Raw genomic sequence first — 22049 nt, forward strand, 5'->3', positions numbered from 1 at the left:
GCTGTCCCAGTGTCATTCCAGGGTGTTGGTATCATTTCCTGGGGTGTCATAGTGGACTTGGTGACCCTCCAGACACGAATTTGGGTTTCCCCCTTAACGAGTTTATGTTCCCCATAGACTATAATGGGGTTCGAAACCCATTCGAACACTCGAACAGTGAGCGGCTGTTCGAATCGAATTTCGAACCTCGAACATTTTAGTGTTCGCTCATCTCTACAGGAGAACATAGGCATCTAGAATGCAGCTTTGGATATGACTAGAGTATAACACACAGCTCAGCTCCATCTTACACGGAGATCTGTTCTTATGGGATCGCTGTCATAAACCAGTGTGCAGTCTGTGACACGTTTCAGAATAAATAGGAAAATAATGATCCAACCCTGAAATTTGTCTGAATGTGCAAAATATATCAGTAATAGTGAAAACTGGTGGACAGAGAATGTGAACAACGCCAGAGGCGGCAGATAACACCTAAGACTAAAGGAAGGGACCAAAGAGTAGAAACTCCGAATAATGCCAGGAAATCAGAATAATACTGCCCCCTATATACAAGAATATAACTACTATAATACTGCTCCTATGTACAAGAACATAACTACTATAATACTACTCCTATGTACAAGAATATAACTACTATAATACTGCTCCTATGTACAAGAATATAACTACTATAATACTACTCCTATGTACAAGAATATAACTACTATAATACTGCTCCTATGTACAAGAATATAACTACTATAATACTACTCCTATGTACAAGAATAAAACTACTATAATACTGCTCCTATGTACAAGAATATAACTACTATAATACTACTCCTATGTACAAGACTAGAACTACTATAATACTGCTCCTATGTACAAGACTAGAACTACTATAATACTGCTCCTATGTACAAGAATAGAACTACTATAATACTGCTATGTACAAGAATATAACTACTATAATACTGCTCCTATGTACAAGAATATAACTACTATAATACTACCTTCTATGTACAAGAATATAACTACTATAATACTGCTCCTATGTACAAGAATATAACTACTATAATACTACCTTCTATGTACAAGAATATAACTACTATAATACTGCTCCTATGTACAAGAATATAACTACTACAATACTGCTCCTATGTACAAGAAAATAACTACTATAATACTGCTCCTATGTACAAGAATATAACTACTATAATACTGCTCCTATGTACAAGAATAGAACTACTATAATACTGCTATGTACAAGAATATAACTACTATAATACTGCTCCTATGTACAAGAATATAACTACTATAATACTGCTCCTATGTACAAGAATAGAACTACTATAATACTGCTCCTATGTACAAGAATATAACTACTATAATACTGCTCCTATGTACAAGAATATAACTACTATAATACTGCTCCTATGTACAAGAATATAACTACTATAATACTGCTCCTATGTACAAGAATATAACTACTATAATACTACTCCTATGTACAAGAATATAACTACTATAATACTGCTCCTATGTACAAGAATAGAACTACTATAATACTACTCCTATGTACAAGAATATAACTACTATAATACTGCTCCTATGTACAAGAATAGAACTACTATAATACTGCTCCTATGTACAAGAATATAACTACTATAATACTGCTCCTATGTACAAGAATAGAACTACTATAATACTGCTCCTATGTACAAGAATATAACTACTATAATACTGCTCCTATGTACAAGAATATAACTACTATAATACTGCTCCTATGTACAAGAATATAACTACTATAATACTACTCCTATATACAAGAATATAACTACTATAATACTACCTCCTATGGACAAGAATATAACTACTATAATACTACTCCTATATACAAGAATATAACTACTATAATACTGCTCCTATATACAAGAATATAACTACTATAATACTGCTCCTATGTACAAGAATATAACTACTATAATACTGCTCCTATGTACAAGAATATAACTACTATAATACTACTCCTATATACAAGAATATGACTACTATAATACTACCTCCTATGTACAAGAATATAACTACTATAATACTACCTCCTATGTACAAGAATATAACTACTATAATACTGCCCCCTATATACAAGAATATAACTACTATAATACTGCTCCTATGTACAAGAATATAACTACTATAATACTGCTCCTATGCACAAGAATATAACTACTATAATACTACTCCTATATACAAGAATATGACTACTATAATACTACCTCCTATGTACAAGAATATAACTACTATAATACTACTCCTATATACAAGAATATAACTACTATAATACTGCTCCTATGTACAAGAATATAACTACTATAATACTGCTCCTATGTACAAGAATATAACTACTATAATACTACTCCTATATACAAGAATATAACTACTATAATACTACCTCCTATGGACAAGAATATAACTACTATAATACTACTCCTATATACAAGAATATAACTACTATAATACTGCTCCTATATACAAGAATATAACTACTATAATACTGCTCCTATGTACAAGAATATAACTACTATAATACTGCTCCTATGTACAAGAATATAACTACTATAATACTACTCCTATATACAAGAATATGACTACTATAATACTACCTCCTATGTACAAGAATATAACTACTATAATACTACCTCCTATGTACAAGAATATAACTACTATAATACTGCTCCTATGTACAAGAATAGAACTACTATAATACTACTCCTATGTACAAGAATATAACTACTATAATACTGCTCCTATGTACAAGAATAGAACTACTATAATACTACTCCTATGTACAAGAATATAACTACTATAATACTGCTCCTATGTACAAGAATAGAACTACTATAATACTGCTCCTATGTACAAGAATAGAACTACTATAATACTGCTCCTATGTACAAGAATAGAACTACTATAATACTCCTCCTATGTACAAGAATATAACTACTATAATACTGCTCCTATGTACAAGAATAGAACTACTATAATACTGCTCCTATGTACAAGAATATAACTACTATAATACTGCTCCTATGTACAAGAATATAACTACTATAATACTACTCCTATATACAAGAATATGACTACTATAATACTACCTCCTATGTACAAGAATATAACTACTATAATACTACCTCCTATGTACAAGAATATAACTACTATAATACTGCCCCCTATATACAAGAATATAACTACTATAATACTGCTCCTATGTACAAGAATATAACTACTATAATACTGCTCCTATGTACAAGAATATAACTACTATAATACTACTCCTATATACAAGAATATGACTACTATAATACTACCTCCTATGTACAAGAATATAACTACTATAATACTACTCCTATATACAAGAATATAACTACTATAATACTGCTCCTATGTACAAGAATATAACTACTATAATACTGCTCCTATGTACAAGAATATAACTACTATAATACTACTCCTATATACAAGAATATAACTACTATAATACTACCTCCTATGGACAAGAATATAACTACTATAATACTACTCCTATATACAAGAATATAACTACTATAATACTGCTCCTATATACAAGAATATAACTACTATAATACTGCTCCTATGTACAAGAATATAACTACTATAATACTACTCCTATATACAAGAATATGACTACTATAATACTACCTCCTATGTACAAGAATATAACTACTATAATACTACCTCCTATGTACAAGAATATAACTACTATAATACTGCCCCCTATATACAAGAATATAACTACTATAATACTGCTCCTATGTACAAGAATATAACTACTATAATACTGCTCCTATGTACAAGAATATAACTACTATAATACTACTCCTATATACAAGAATATGACTACTATAATACTACCTCCTATGTACAAGAATATAACTACTATAATACTACCTCCTATGTACAAGTATATAACTACTATAATACTGCTCCTATGCCGTGAGGGCCGTCTACTACCAAAGATTCTCTGCCCACATCCCAGACTTCATATCTGCAGACGAGAAGAGAAAACTCTACATCCTACTGGGAGAAGAAGAGGCCACTGTGGAGATCGCTGCCCAATACATGTCCAGCTGTCACCAAACAAGAGGAAGATGAGATTCCACGGACAGTTATATAACTACTACAATACTGCTCCTATGTACAAGAATAGAACTACTATAATACTACCTCCTATGTTCAAGAATATAACTACTATAATACTGCCCCCTATGTACAAGAATATAACTACTATAATACTGCTCCTATGTACAAGAATATAACTACTATAATACTGCTCCTATGTACAAGAATATAACTACTATAATACTACCTCCTATGTACAAGAATATAACTACTATAATACTGCCCCCTATGTACAAGAATATAACTACTATAATACTGCTCCTATGTACAAGAATATAACTACTATAATACTGCTCCTATGTACAATAATAGAACTACTATAATACTGCTCCTATGCACAAGAATATAACTACTATAATACTGTTCCTATATACAAGTATATAACTACTATAATACTACTCCTATGTACAAGAATATAACTACTATAATACTACCTCCTATGTACAAGTATATAACTACTATAATACTACCTCCTATGTACAAGAATATAACTACTATAATACTACCTCCTATGCACAAGAATATGACTACTATAATACTACCTCCTATGTATAAGAATATAACTACTATAATACTACCTCCTATGCACAAGAATATGACTACTATAATACTACCTCCTATGTATAAGAATATAACTACTATAATACTACTCCTATATACAAGAATATAACTACTATAATACTACTCCTATGTACAAGAATATAACTACTATAATACTACTCCTATGTACAAGAATATAACTACTATAATACTGTTCCCTATGTACAGGAATATAACTACTATAATACTACCTCCTATGTACAAGAATATAACTACTATAATACTGCTCTCTATGTACAAGAATATAACTACTATAATACTGCTCCTATGTACAAGAATATAACTACTATAATACTACTCCTATGTACAAGAATATAACTACTATAATACTACCTCCTATGTATAAGAATTTAACTACTATAATACTACTCCTATGTACAAGAATATAACTACTATAATACTGCTCCTATGTACAAGAATATAACTAGTATAATACTGCTCCTATGTACAAGAATATAACTACTATAATACTGCCCCCTATGTACAAGAATATAACTACTATAATACTGCTCCTATGTACAAGAATATAACTACTATAATACTGCTCCTATGTACAATAATAGAACTACTATAATACTGCTCCTATGCACAAGAATATAACTACTATAATACTGTTCCTATATACAAGTATATAACTACTATAATACTACTCCTATGTACAAGAATATAACTACTATAATACTACCTCCTATGTACAAGTATATAACTACTATAATACTGTTCCTATGTACAAGAATATAACTAGTATAATGCCGTGAGGGCCGTCTACTACCAAAGATTCTCTGCCCACATCCCAGACTTCATATCTGCAGACGAGAAGAGAAAACTCTACATCCTACTGGGAGAAGAAGAGGCCACTGTGGAGATCACTGCCCAATACATGTCCAGCTGTCACCAAACAAGAGGAAGGTGAGATTCCACGGACTGTTATATAACTATTATAATACTGCTCCTATGTACAAGAATATAACTACTATAATACTACCTCTTATGTCCAAGAATATAACTACTATAATACTACTCCTATGTACAAGAATATAACTACTATAATACTGCTCCTATGTACAAGAATATAACTACTATAATACTACTCCTATGTACAAGAATATAACTACTATAATACTACCTCCTATGTACAAGAATATAACTACTATAATACTACCTCCTATGTACAAGAATATAACTACTATAATACTACCTCCTATGTACAAGAATATAACTACTATAATACTACCTCCTATGTACAAGAATATAACTACTATAATACTACCTCCTATGCACAAGAATATGACTACTATAATACTACCTCCTATGTATAAGAATATAACTACTATAATACTACCTCCTATGCACAAGAATATGACTACTATAATACTACCTCCTATGTATAAGAATATAACTACTATAATACTACTCCTATATACAAGAATATAACTACTATAATACTACTCCTATGTACAAGAATATAACTACTATAATACTACTCCTATGTACAAGAATATAACTACTATAATACTGTTCCCTATGTACAGGAATATAACTACTATAATACTACCTCCTATGTACAAGAATATAACTACTATAATACTGCTCTCTATGTACAAGAATATAACTACTATAATACTGCTCCTATGTACAAGAATATAACTACTATAATACTACTCCTATGTACAAGAATATAACTACTATAATACTACCTCCTATGTATAAGAATTTAACTACTATAATACTACTCCTATGTACAAGAATATAACTACTATAATACTGCTCCTATGTACAAGAATATAACTAGTATAATACTGCTCCTATGTACAAGAATATAACTACTATAATACTGCCCCCTATGTACAAGAATATAACTACTATAATACTACTCCTATGTACAAGAATATCACTACTATAATACTGCTCCTATGTACAAGAATATAACTACTATAATACTGCTCCTATGTACAAGAATATAACTTCTATAATACTACTCCTATGTACAAGAATATAACTACTATAATACTGCTCCTATGTACAAGAATATAACTACTATAATACTACTCCTATGTACAAGAATATAACTACTATAATACTGCTCCTATATACAAGAATATAACTACTATAATACTGCCCCTATATACAAGAATATAACTACTATAATACTGCTCCTATGTACAAGAATATAACTACTATAATACTACTCCTATGTACAAGAATATAACTACTATAATACTACTCCTATGTACAAGAATATAACTACTATAATACTACTCCTATGTACAAGAATATAACTACTATAATACTACTCCTATGTACAAGAATATAACTACTATAATACTACTCCTATGTACAAGAATATAACTACTATAATACTGCTCCTATGTACAAGAATATAACTACTATAATACTGCCCCCTATGTACAAGAATATAACTACTATAATACTACTCCTATGTACAAGAATATCACTACTATAATACTGCTCCTATGTACAAGAATATAACTACTATAATACTGCCCCCTATGTACAAGAATATAACTACTATAATACTACCTCCTATGTACAAGAATATCACTACTATAATACTACTCCTATGTACAAGAATATAACTTCTATAATACTGCCCCTATATACAAGAATATAACTACTATAATAGCGCCCCCTGTGTACCGTATTAGTACGAGGAGGAGGTAAGTTGCTCTCCGCACTTTCCTGTACACCTCACAGCGGTCTCTTCGTGCGGTGGATATTTTGGAGATGGCGGTTATTATTTAGGAGGTCAGGGCCGCTGCGGTCTCCACAATGAGATATTAATGGTGGTGTCTCCCAGGATCGGATTGTGACACCTTATTGCAGCCTCATCTGTACACATGAATTATAGAGTGCGGTCATTACGTGGTGCGGCACAGATTACCGCCACATCTCACAAGTGAGTCAGCTTTAAGTATAAATAGTTGTTACTGAATGATACGATGTATCGGCACAATCTGTAATAAATATGTAACCATGTCTCACAGCGTCGCTTATCTCCATGTAACTCTAAGGATCATCATGCTTGGTACTCCAGTCACATCCAGAGCTGCACTCACTATTCTGCTATCACATCATGTCTTATACTCCGGACACATCCAGAGCTGCAGGATTATACCTACACCAGAGGAATCAGTAGAGTGCTAGATGGTCCACACATGACAGACAATGGTGACTGCAGCTCTGGGTGTGACTGGAGTAGAAGCCATGAAGTAACAGCAGACTAGTGACAGAGATGACCCCCTCCACATGTGTACTGATAGCACCGCCATATACTAGAGCGCTGCACTCCACCCCTCAATGCTCCTGAACAATGTCCAGGTATCCAGGCGGCTCCTGAAGACTCTGACGTCATAGCAACTGAGACTGCAAGACGAGAGCGAGCGAGGAGAGCACCAGAGATGAGAGCCAGCGCCGAGCACAGCAAGGTCAGTACCGGGGAGAGGATTCCTGCACAGGCAGAGTGAAACAACTGCAAGTCTTGTCCGGGATGTGTATATGTCCTGGAGGTGACCCCCTCTGATATCCTGTATCTGCCCCCCTCTGATATTCTGTATCTGGACCCCTCTGATATTCTGTATCTGCCCCATCCCCTCTGATATCCTGTATCTGCCCCCCTCTGATATTCTGTATCTGCCCACCCCCTCTGATATTCTGTATCTGCCCTGTCCCCTCTGATATCCTGTACATGCCCCCCTCTGATATTTTGTATCTGCCCCATCCCCTCTGATATTCTATATCTGTCTCTTTCTGATATTCTTTATCTCCCCCCCCCCTGATATCCTGTATCTGTCCCCCTCTGATATCCTGTATCTGCCCCCCTCTGATATTCTGTATCTGGACCCCTCTGATATTCTGTATCTGCCCCATCCCCTCTGATATCCTGTATCTGCCCCCCTCTGATATTCTGTATCTGGACCCCTCTGATATTCTGTATCTGCCCATCCCCTCTGATATCTTGTATCTGCCCTGTCCCCTCTGATATCCTGTATATGCCCCCCTCTGATATTCTGTATCTGCCCATCCCCTCTGATATTCTGTATCTGCCCATCCCCTCTGATATCTTGTATCTGCCCTGTCCCCTCTGATATCCTGTATATGCCCCCCTCTGATATTTTGTATCTGCCCCATCCCCCTGATATTTTGTATCTGCCCCATCCCCTCTGATATTCTATATCTGTCTCTTTCTGATATTCTTTATCTTCCCCCCCCCCTGATATCCTGTATCTGTCCCCCTCTGATATCCTGTATCTGCCCCCCTGATATTCTTTATCTGCCCCGTCCCTCTCTGATAAAATCTAGGGGAAGGGGGGTCTCACAGGTGATCTAGGGGAAGGGAAGTCTCACAGGTGATCTAGGGGAAGGGGGATGGTCTCAATAGATTATTTAGAGAAAGATTGCAAGGTTAGTTAAATCAAACTCGCCGGATTATTTAGGGAAACTGGCCAGCTTGTGCCTATAGGTTATAGGGGCATCTAATTACACCCCTGTTCACACATAAGATGCATGAAAATGTCAGAGTGCCTGCTCCTTCATCCATAATTCACAGCACATTAGTGTCTTGTAAGTGCAGAGGAGCGGCCGCGGGTCACATGTCACCCTGTGCTGGGGTCGGGTGTCAAACAAGATATTAACCCCAAATCATGGAAGTACAGGCGACCTCACATGTCAACAGCCCATGTACCCCATTATATCACCGAGAGGGAGCTGAGATCTACCTACAGCCCGTGTACCCCATTATATCACCGAGAGGAAGCTGAGATCTACATACAGCCCGTGTACCCCAATATATCACCACGTCAGGGAGCTGAGATCTACCTACAGCCCGTGTACCCCAATATATCACCGAGAGGGAGCTGAGATCTACATACAGCCCGTGTACCCCATTATATCAACGAGAGGAAGCTGAGATCTACATACAGCCCGTGTACCCCAATATATCACATCAGGGAGCTGAGATCTACCTACAGCCCGTGTACCCCAATATATCACCGAGAGGGAGCTGAGATCTACATACAGCCCGTGTACCCCATTATATCACCGAGAGGGAGCTGAGATCTACATACAGCCCTTGTACCCCATTATATCACATCAGGGAGCTGAGATCTACATACAGCTCGTGTACCCCATTATATCACCGAGAGGGAGCTGAGATCTACATACAGCCCTTGTACCCCATTATATCACATCAGGGAGCTGAGATCTACATACAGCTCGTGTACCCCATTATATCACTGAGAGGGAGCTGAGATCTATATACAGCCCGTGTACCCCATTATATCACCACATCAGGGAGCTGAGATCTACATACAGCTCGTGTACCCCATTATATCACTGAGAGGGAGCTGAGATCTATATACAGCCCGTGTACCCCATTATATCACCGAGAGGAAGCTGAGATCTACATACAGCCCGTGTACCCCAATATATCACCACGTCAGGGAGCTGAGATCTACCTACAGCCCGTGTACCCCAATATATCACCGAGAGGGAGCTGAGATCTACATACAGCCTGTGTACCCCAATATATCACCGAGAGGGAGCTGAGATCTACATACAGCCCTTGTACCCCATTATATCACATCAGGGAGCTGAGATCTACCTACAGCCCGTGTACCCCATTATATCACCGAGAGGAAGCTGAGATCTACATACAGCCCGTGTACCCCAATATATCACCACGTCAGGGAGCTGAGATCTACCTACAGCCCGTGTACCCCAATATATCACCGAGAGGGAGCTGAGATCTACATACAGCCTGTGTACCCCAATATATCACCGAGAGGGAGCTGAGATCTACATACAGCCTGTGTACCCCAATATATCACCGAGAGGGAGCTGAGATCTACATACAGCCCTTGTACCCCAATATATCACCGAGAGGGAGCTGAGATCTACATACAGCCCTTGTACCCCATTATATCACATCAGGGAGCTGAGATCTATATACAGCCCGTGTACCCCATTATATCACCACATCAGGGAGCTGAGATCTACACACAGCCGCTGTCTCCCCTTTAATATAACTTTGCTCCAATCACATCCAGAGCTGCGCTCTGTGACCACTGTGGGATATCGGATGACACAATTCACATGGAGGCCTCACTCCACTTTGGACAATCCCTACTTGATAGTTGTCCCCCTGCTGAGACACCCAGGGGGAATGAGGCATTAATGTGCTGTCCTCCTCTGCAGACAGTCACGTGGCTGGAGTACGTGGTCAGTGCTGACCCCGGGGTCATGACCCGCTTACCAAGTCTATACCTGAAATGTACGTCTATGATTATGGACACCGTGAACTTCAGCATCGACTACGCTACACCACTGATTCAACGAGCTCTACGGGTGAAGAGTCCGGCAATACCCACCCTCTCCGGGGGGCAGGCAAGTGTCCACATTACAAGCCAGTGCCACGCTTACATGTAGTCGCACTAGTGGGAGGGGCTAAGTCGTAGTATAAGACGCCATGATGATCTGCGCTTACTCCGTCCTCTCCTCCTCCAGAATTCTCCATCTGCTTTTGACTGTAACAATAAAATAACACCGCAAACGTTAAATATGCGATCGAACGTGAAGATGACGTTGCGGTATCTGGGGAGCGGCTTCTCCATGACCAGCGAGATCATCAACCCCAAGGACGAGCTCAGCATGTTCCAGCAGATCTGCGGGGGCGAGAGCATCTGTGTGTACAAAGGTTACCTGAGTCCTGGAGGTAAGTGCCACAGGACCACGTCAAGACACCAGTACCACTCCCAAACCTGCTCCTCATGGGCGGGGTCATGGTGAGATTCCTCCTCCATGGGGAAGAGGGAAGGAGGTAGGGGCTCCTCATGGGCGGGGTCATGGTAAGATCCCGCCTCTCCTACATGGGTGAATGCTCCACTAGGGTTTAGATCTCAATATGGTCCCCTCCTCCACAAGGGTGAGCCTGAAGTGTAAGTCCCCTTGCTCCTACGAGGAAAGTCAGGGTACCTTCCCCTGTCTTTTATATGTCACACATTACCCAGGACTCTGTTGGTGCATGCTGGGAGTTGTAGTTCTATGCATTCAAACATCTATCCTCTGCCTCAGACTCGTTCCACATCATCTCACGCCGTCACTACGGATATCCCTTCAGTGCCAGCATCTACATCAATGGGCTCATCGCGGCGCGGATCAGCTGGTGCTGTGAATATCGCCACCATGTGGGGTTCCAGCAGGGAAGACGAGGCTGCTTCCAAATCACCCAGCTGAGCGGGGGGAGGCCTTGTTACAGGTATGGTGGGGGAGCGGGCCTAATAGATCAGAGGTCATGGTGTGAATTTAGGAGGGCTCTGTATGAGGTACAGTCACCCTATAACTGAGGAGTGGACAGGGCAGGGGTCACTGGTGTTGTGTCTTCTAGATGTGGCCAGCTCAACAAGAAATTCAAAACAAGATCTGGAAGGAAACAGTCATCAGGCAGCACTGGCGAGGGGTCCGCCCTCAGTCAGGAGAAGGGTAAGTTACCACTTCAACCAGGTGTGAGGAACTTATATAGCAAGGTCATACTGAGACCCCAAAACATCCACCCACCCTATTTGTCCCAGCTCACACCGTACCAACGGGGTCTTCTTAGTAATGAGCAGCAACTATTGTATAGTGATCGGGCAATTGACTGATAACATACACAACGTGGACAATGGCAGACCCCAATACCATGACCAAACCCACCACGCCATACAGACCCCAACACCATGACCAAACCCACTGCCCCATCCAGACCCCAGCACCATGACAAAGCCCACCACGCCATCCAGACCCCAACACCATGACCAAACCCACTGCCCCATCTAGACCCCAGCACCATGACCAAGCCCGCTATCCCATCCAGACTCCAGCACCATGACCAAGCCCACTACCCCATCCAGACTCCAGCACCATGACCAAGCCCACCACGCCATCCAGACCCCAACACCATGACCAAACCCACTGCCCCATCCAGACCCCAGCACCATGACCAAGCCCGCTACCCCATCCAGACTCCAGCACCATGACCAAGCCCACTACCACATCCAGACCCTGGCATCATGAACAAGCCCACTACCACATCCAGACCCCAGCACCATAAACAAGCCCACAACCCCATCCAGACCCCAGCACCATGAACAAGCCCACTACCCCATCCAGACCCCAGCACCATGAACAAGCCCACTACCCTATCCAGACCCCGGCACCATGACCAAGCCCACTACCCCATCCAGACTCTATTACCATGACCAAGCCCACTACCCCATCCAGACCCCGGCACCATGAACAAGCCCACTACCTCATCCAGACCCGGCACCATGACCAAGCCCACTACCCTATCCAGACCCCATTACCATGAACAAGCCCGCTACCCCATCCAGACCCCAGCACCATGAACAAGCCCACTACCCCATCCAGACCCCAGCACCATGACCAAGCCCACTATCCCATCCAGACCCTAGCACCATGACCAAGCCCACTACCCCATCCAGACCCTAGCACCATGACCAAGCCCACTACCCCATCCAGACCCCAGCACCATGAACAAGCTCACTACCCCATCCAGACCCTAGCACCATGACCAAGCCCACTACCCCATCCAGACCCTAGCACCATGACCAAGCCCACTATCCCATCCAGACTCCATTACCATGAACAAGCCCACTACTCCATCCGGACCCTGGCACCATGACCAAGCCCACTACCCCATCCAGACCCTGGCACCATGACCAAGCCCACTACCCCATCCAGACCCCAGCACCATGAACAAGCCCACTACCCCGTCCAGACCCCGGCACCATGACCAAGCCCACTACCCCATCCAGACCCCGGCACCATGACCAAGCCCACTACCCCGTCCAGACCCCAGCACCATGACCAAGCCCACTACCCCGTCCAGACCCCGGCACCATAAACAAGCCCACTACCCCATCCAGACCCTAGCACCATGACCAAGCCCACTATCCCATCCAGACCCTGGCACCATGAACAAGCCCACTACCCCATCCAGACCCCAGCACCATGAACAAGCCCACTACCCAATCCAGACCCAGCACCATGACCAAGCCCACTACCCTATCCAGACCTCATTACCATGAACAAGCCCGCTACCCCATCCAGACCCCGGCACCATGAACAAGCCCACTACCCCATCCAGACCCCAGCACCATAAACAAGCCCACTACCCCATCCAGACCCCAGCACCATAAACAAGCCCACTACCCCATCCAGACCCCGGCACCATGAACAAGCCCACTACCCCATCCAGACTCCATTACCATGAACAAGCCCACTACCCCATCCAGACTCCATTACCATAAACAAGCCCACTACCCCATCCAGACCCCGGCACCATGAACAAGCCCACTACCCCATCCAGACTCCATTACCATGAACAAGCCCACTACCCCATCCAGGCTATCACACTCAGATCCGGTTACCATGAACAAGCCCGCTACCACACGTAGACCCCATTATCCCTGTGGGCTCCAGGGCCTCGCTATGGTTAATGTGCAGATCCAGAAAGGGGACAAACGTTAAAATTAATAATGGGTCGGATATTGCAGCCAATCACAAGGCGGAGACAATGAGAAACATGGAGGCCTACATATGGGAACCCCACAACAACCTCTACCCCGTTCCTCCCAACACACAGTCCACTCCCTCAGTGAGGAAGAGGAGGCTAAAGAAGAAGAAAACACAGAGAAAGGAAGAATCCGACTCCGAGCAAGAGAATAAAGTGCAACTGAAACCAAGGAGGAGGAGAAGAGGTAAGAAGTCTACCAGCACTACCACCCCATATAAAGACTCCATAGACATCAGCCATAGCTCCCCTTCCCATATATTACTAAGAACCCCCCTTGCTGACCCTCACATTGCTGGGAAAGCTGGGTAACAGCTTCCTTCATCATGACTGGCACTGGGTTTGCTTAGCTAGTCATTGAGGCTTCTGCATGCAGCTCTGGGTGTGACTGGAGCAGTGCTGCCCCTAAAGGGATTGTCAGCAGCTCTGGGTGTGACTGGAGCAGTGCTGCCCCTACAGGGATTGTTAGCAGCTCTGGGTGTGACTGGAGCAGTGCTGCCCCTACAGGGATTGTTAGCAGCTCTGGGTGTGACTGGAGCAGTGCTGCCCCTACAGGGATTGTTAGCAGCTCTGGGTGTGACTGGAGCAGTGCTGCCCCTACAGGGATTGTTAGCAGCTCTGGGTGTGACTGGAGCAGTTCTGCCCCTACAGGGATTGTCAGCAGCTTTGGGTGTGACTGGAGCAGTGCTGCCCCTACAGGGATTGTTAGTGACGTTGCTACATGGACAGAGGATGTGCAGGACTAACTAATCCTAGAACGTATTCCCCCCCCCCCCCCCCTCAGGTTCTAGAACAAACTGCAGAACACAATCACTGAAAGAAGAGAAATCGGAGCAGCCGGAGGCCGCAATAGAGGGCAGGATCCCCGGGGCCCCTGTACACAGCAGAGCCGGAGCCGCACATATACCCAGAAGGACTAAGAACAAAATATCTAGAGACCAAGGAGAGTCCGGAGCAGCGAATGGAGAGCAGGACATGGATCCTGGGAGTCGCCAAGTGGAGGAGGGGCCTAATGGTTCAGGTAGAGACCCTGCTACACGAGTGCAACGCATAGTAACAGGGGAGGGGGGCGGCACTATATATACATAGTAACATAGGGGAGGGGGGCTACATAGTAACATACCTGATAATGTTGGATGGAAACTAAAGTCTAACCACGATAAACCAGAGGTAAATCCCCCTTGCCGTGGACAGCAAGTCTCCCATATAGTGGAAGATTCCACCCAAGTCTCTGGATCAGTGTCCCAACCCAAAATTCTAGTATAGTGCACCAGCCCCAGTAAATGTCTGAGAACCTGCAAAAATTGACCCAGACGTCTGTGACGACCATCATCATTCAGAGACACAAACCCCCTGCCACTAGGGGGCGCTGACTGTATATACTCTGTATATGGGAACCGCAGAAGTGTAACAATTAGACATGAGCGAGTACTGTTCGGATCAGCCGATCCGAACAGCACGCTCCATAGAAATGAATGGATGCACCTGGTACTTCCGCTTTGACGTTGGCTGGCCGCTTAACCCCCCGCGTGCCGGCTACGTCCATTCATTTTTATGCGAGCGTGCTGTTCGGATCGGCTGATCCGAACAGTACTCACTCATCTCTAGTAACAATGTAACATAGGTAATAACCGTCTCTCACCATTGTGTGCAGTGCGGGAAATTCACAGAAGACTGATGACGGCAGCCAGCGAGCGGAACGTATACTCAGAGGTGGAACTGAGCGACTCCAGTGACAGCACCGACAACCCCAGCGGTATCACAGGTGCGGCGTCACAAGCCTAAACAACAACCAACATGACTATGAGTACAGGACACTGTTATATACAGGAGGTGACGTCAGATATCAGTGATATTATACAGGAGGTGACGTCAGATATCAGTGATATTATACAGGAGGTGACGTCAGATATCAGTGATATTATACAGGAGATGACGTCAGATATCAGTGATATTATACAGGAGGTGACGTCAGATATCAGTGATATTATACAGGAGGTGACGTCAGATATCAGTGATATTATACAGGAGGTGACGTCAGATATCAGTGATATTATACAGGAGGTGACGTCAGATATCAGTGATATTATACAGGAGGTGACGTCACATATCAGTGATATTATACAGGAGGTGACATCAGATATCAGTGATATTATACAGGAGGTGACGTCAGATATCAGTGATATTATACAGGAGGTGACGTCAGATATCAGTGATATTATACAGGAGGTGACGTCAGATATCAGTGATATTATACAGGAGGTGACATCAGATATCAGTGATATTATACAGGATATGACATCAGATATCAGTAATATTATACAGATGATGACATCAGATATCAGTGATATTATACAGGAGATGACATCAGATATCAGTGATATTATACAGGAGGTGACATCAGATATCAGTGATATTATACAGGAGATGACATCAGATATCAGTGATATTATACAGGAGATGACATCAGAGATCAGTGATATTATACAGGAGGTGACATTATCAGATATCAGTGATATTATACAGGAGGTGACATCAGATATCAGTGATATTATACAGGAGGTGACGTCAGATATCAGTGATATTATACAGGAGGTGACATTATCAGATATCAGTGATATTATACAGGAGATGACATCAGAGATCAGTGATATTATACAGGAGGTGACGTCAGATATCAGTGATATTATACAGGAGGTGACGTCAGATATCAGTGATATTATACAGGAGGTGACATCAGATATCAGTGATATTATACAGGAGATGACATCAGATATCAGTGATATTATACAGGAGATGACATCAGAGATCAGTGATATTATACAGGAGGTGACGTCAGATATCAGTGATATTATACAGGAGGTGACATCAGATATCAGTGATATTATACAGGAGATGACATCAGATATCAGTGATATTATACAGGAGATGACATCAGAGATCAGTGATATTATACAGGAGGTGACATTATCAGATATCAGTGATATTATACAGGAGATGACATCAGAGATCAGTGATATTATACAGGAGGTGACGTCAGATATCAGTGATATTATACAGGAGATGACATCAGAGATCAGTGATATTATACAGGAGGTGACGTCAGATATCAGTGATATTATACAGGAGGTGACGTCAGATATCAGTGATATTATACAGGAGGTGACATCAGATATCAGTGATATTATGCAGGAGGTGACATTATCAGATATCAGTGATATTATACAGGAGATGACATCAGAGATCAGTGATATTATACAGGAGGTGACGTCAGATATCAGTGATATTATACAGGAGGTGACGTCAGATATCAGTGATATTATACAGGAGGTGACATCAGATATCAGTGATATTATACAGGAGATGACATCAGATATCAGTGATATTATACAGGAGATGACATCAGAGATCAGTGATATTATACAGGAGGTGACGTCAGATATCAGTGATATTATACAGGAGGTGACATCAGATATCAGTGATATTATACAGGAGATGACATCAGATATCAGTGATATTATACAGGAGATGACATCAGAGATCAGTGATATTATACAGGAGGTGACATTATCAGATATCAGTGATATTATACAGGAGATGACATCAGAGATCAGTGATATTATACAGGAGGTGACGTCAGATATCAGTGATATTATACAGGAGATGACATCAGAGATCAGTGATATTATACAGGAGGTGACGTCAGATATCAGTGATATTATACAGGAGGTGACGTCAGATATCAGTGATATTATACAGGAGGTGACGTCAGATATCAGTGATATTATGCAGGAGGTGACGCCAGATATCAGTGATATTATACAGGAGGTGACGTCAGATATCAGTGATATTATACAGGAGGTGACCTCATCAGATATCAGTGATATTATACAGGAGGTGACCTCATCAGATATCAGTGATATTATACAGGAGGTGACATCAGATATCAGTGATATTATACAGGAGATGACATCAGATATCAGTGATAGTATACAGGAGGTGACGTCAGATATCAGTGATATTATACAGGAGGTGACGTCAGATATCAGTGATATTATACAGGAGGTGACGTCAGATATCAGTGATATACAGGAGGTGACGTCAGATATCAGTGATATTATACAGGAGGTGACATCAGATATCAGTGATATTATACAGGAGGTGACATCAGATATCAGTGATATTATACAGGAGGTGATGTCAGATATCAGTGATATTATACAGGAGGTGACCTCATCAGATATGAGTGATATTATACAGGAGGTGACCTCATCAGATATCAGTGATATTATACAGGAGGTGACATCAGATATCAGTGATATTATACAGGAGATGACATCAGATATCAGTGATATTATACAGGAGGTGACCTCAGATATCAGTGATATTATACAGGAGGTGACATCAGATATCAGTGATATTATACAGGAGATGACATCAGATATCAGTGATATTATACAGGAGGTGACCTCAGATATCAGTGATATTATACAGGAGGTGACATCAGATATCAGTGATATTATACAGGAGGTGACGTCAGATATCAGTGATATTATACAGGAGGTGACGTCAGATATCAGTGATATTATACAGGAGGTGACCTCATCAGATATCAGTGATATTATACAGGAGGTGACCTCATCAGATATCAGTGATATTATACAGGAGGTGACGTCAGATATCAGTGATATTATACAGGAGGTGACCTCATCAGATATCAGTGATATTATACAGGAGGTGACCTCATCAGATATCAGTGATATTATACAGGAGGTGACATCAGATATCAGTGATATTATACAGGAGATGACATCAGATATCAGTGATAGTATACAGGAGGTGACGTCAGATATCAGTGATATTATACAGGAGGTGACGTCAGATATCAGTGATATTATACAGGAGGTGACGTCAGATATCAGTGATATACAGGAGGTGACGTCAGATATCAGTGATATTATACAGGAGGTGACGTCAGATATCAGTGATATTATACAGGAGGTGACATCAGATATCAGTGATATTATACAGGAGGTGATGTCAGATATCAGTGATATTATACAGGAGGTGACCTCATCAGATATCAGTGATATTATACAGGAGGTGACCTCATCAGATATCAGTGATATTATACAGGAGGTGACATCAGATATCAGTGATATTATACAGGAGATGACATCAGATATCAGTGATATTATACAGGAGGTGACCTCAGATATCAGTGATATTATACAGGAGGTGACATCAGATATCAGTGATATTATACAGGAGGTGACGTCAGATATCAGTGATATTATACAGAAGGTGACGTCAGATATCAGTGATATTATACAGGAGGTGACCTCATCAGATATCAGTGATATTATACAGGAGGTGACCTCATCAGATATCAGTGATATTATACAGGAGGTGACATCAGATATCAGTGATATTATACAGGAGATGACATCAGATATCAGTGATAGTATACAGGAGGTGACGTCAGATATCAGTGATATTACACAGAAGTTGATTCTTACCATATATCTTGCTCTTCACTTACAGTTCTGGAGCAGCAGGTGGCAGTACTGAGTCAGGAGCAGATCTCGGAGGGTCTTGTGAGTCAGGTGAGACTTGGACTACCCTATATTTACCAGAAAACAGAATCCACATCATCTCCCCCTGGGCTCATTGCCCACTGTATTACTGGGGGTGAGGACTTGTTAGATTAGTAGATTGATGGTGGCTCTGTTACCACTCCTGGCACTGTACTCGCCGATATATCACACATCCCTGGATCCTGACTGGTCTTTCCTTCAGATCGCAGACCTGATTGCGGTTCTCCAGGAATGTGATGAGGTGCATGAGCTTGTCCTCAGGAATACTGGCATGACGGACGCCCTCCTCCACCACCTCGCCCCTGCCATCAGCACCAGCAAGTCTGCGGTGGAGACCATCAACCTGAATCTCAACGAGATCGGTCCCAATGGAGCCAAGACGATGGTCCGCCTGCTACGGGACAAGCCATGTGTGAAAAGCCTTCTGTGAGTCCAGACTACAAGTCACCCTAAGAATAGAGACAAACACCTGGAGAACAACTACAACACCCAGCGGGACAGTCCTGGGTCTAGAGCTGGTTAGGGCATAAAATGAGTCTAGTGGGAATAGGACCCGCCCTGGGTGGGAGACCCTCAGCAAGCAGGCTGTTATTTAAAGGGCCCTCGCCTGATGAGTATTAATGGGGCCCCCTAGTTGTGTCCTTGTATCTTGCAGTCACATGGTCTTTGTTGTCTGCTTCTTCCCACAGGTTATACGGAAACCACTTGGGTGCGGCCGGTGTTCAGACGATCATGGCTGGCCTTTCTGATCTTTGGTTTGCAGTCTGGGGGGGGCCGAGTGACCTGTCCCCTCACATCTCAGGATTTCAGCTAACAGAACTGGATATAGGGGGGAATCAGATGGACAGTGAAGGCCTCAGGAGTGTCGCCAACTTGTTGAAGCGTAACCCACCACTCCGACATCTCTGCCTGGCACAGAGCTCGGTGGCATCGACTGATGTCTGGGCAGAACTGTTTGATGCAATTAAGGAGAACACAAACCTCACTCACCTCTTGCTGGATGAGAACAGCCTGGGGGACCCTGGGGCCAAACTGGTGGCTGAAGTCATGCAGGTGAACCACAGCCTGCGGAGCCTAGACCTGGACAGTAATGATATAGGGGAGGAGGGGGGACGCGCCATTATAGAAAGCCTGCGGGTCGGCAGTCTCCTCACCAGCATCAGCCTGGAGAACAACCCAATCAGTGCCGGGACCATCGACGCCATAAACCGCTCACTGGCGAACAGATCCAGGTGACCAAGAACATCTGCAGGCGGCCTAGAAAGACTGGACACGTGGCGCACCCCAAAGACAGACTGCATACTCTGATGGACACAACCCAAGAGACTACAAGCTCTGATGGACACAACGCAAGAGACTGCATGCTCTGATGGACACAACCAAGAGACTGAAAGTTCTGATGGACACAACCCAAGAGACTACAAGCACTGATGGACACAACGCAAGAGACTGCAAGCTCTGATGGAAACAACCCAAGAGACTACATGCTCTGATGGACACAATGCAAGAGACTGCATGCTCTGATGGACACAACCAAGAGACTGAAAGTTCTGATGGACACAACCCAAGAGACTACAAGCACTGATGGACACAACGCAAGAGACTGCAAGCTCTGATGGAAACAACCCAAGAGACTACAAGCACTGATGGACACAACGCAAGAGACTGCAAGCTCTGATGGAAACAACCCAAGAGACTACATGCTCTGATGGACACAATGCAAGAGACTGCAAGCTCTGATGGACACTACCCAAGAGACTGGAAGTTTTGATGGACGCACCCCAAGACTGCAAGCTCTGATGGACGCTCCCCAAGAGACTGCAAGCTCTGATGGACACACCGCAAGAGACTGCAAGCTCTGATGGACACACCTCGAGAGACTGCAAGCTCTGATGGACACAACCAAGAGACTGAAAGTTCTGATGGACACACTCCAAGACAGACTGCAAGCTCTGATGGGCGCACCCCGAGAGACAGCAAGTTCTGATGGATGCACCCCGAGAGACTGTAAGCTCTGATGGTCGCACCCCGAGAGACTGCAAGCTCTGATGGGCGCACCCCGAGAGACAGCAAGCTCTGATGGA

At 42.4% G+C, this 22049-nt stretch overlaps 1 protein-coding gene and 1 long non-coding RNA gene across 2 annotated transcripts; both read left to right on the top strand.

Annotated features, from left to right (window-relative positions):
- The first annotated feature begins 11304 nt into the window (after positions 1 to 11304).
- On the top strand, positions 11305 to 14523 carry LOC142185364 (uncharacterized). The gene is made up of 3 exons (XR_012711867.1): positions 11305 to 11509; positions 11869 to 12276; positions 14352 to 14523. It is a non-coding gene; the product is annotated as an uncharacterized LOC142185364 (long non-coding RNA).
- A 5438-nt stretch (positions 14524 to 19961) lies between these two features.
- On the top strand, positions 19962 to 21201 carry LOC142184756 (ribonuclease inhibitor-like). The gene is made up of 3 exons (XM_075259818.1): positions 19962 to 19974; positions 20168 to 20391; positions 20655 to 21201. Exons 2-3 carry the CDS (start codon positions 20237 to 20239, stop codon positions 21199 to 21201), a joined length of 702 nt encoding a protein of 233 aa, XP_075115919.1. The 5' UTR covers positions 19962 to 19974; positions 20168 to 20236.
- Positions 21202 to 22049: the final 848 nt, after the last annotated feature.

The sequence above is a fragment of the Leptodactylus fuscus genome, chromosome 11 (assembly GCF_031893055.1).
Source record: "Leptodactylus fuscus isolate aLepFus1 chromosome 11, aLepFus1.hap2, whole genome shotgun sequence".
NCBI lineage: Eukaryota > Metazoa > Chordata > Amphibia > Anura > Leptodactylidae > Leptodactylus > Leptodactylus fuscus.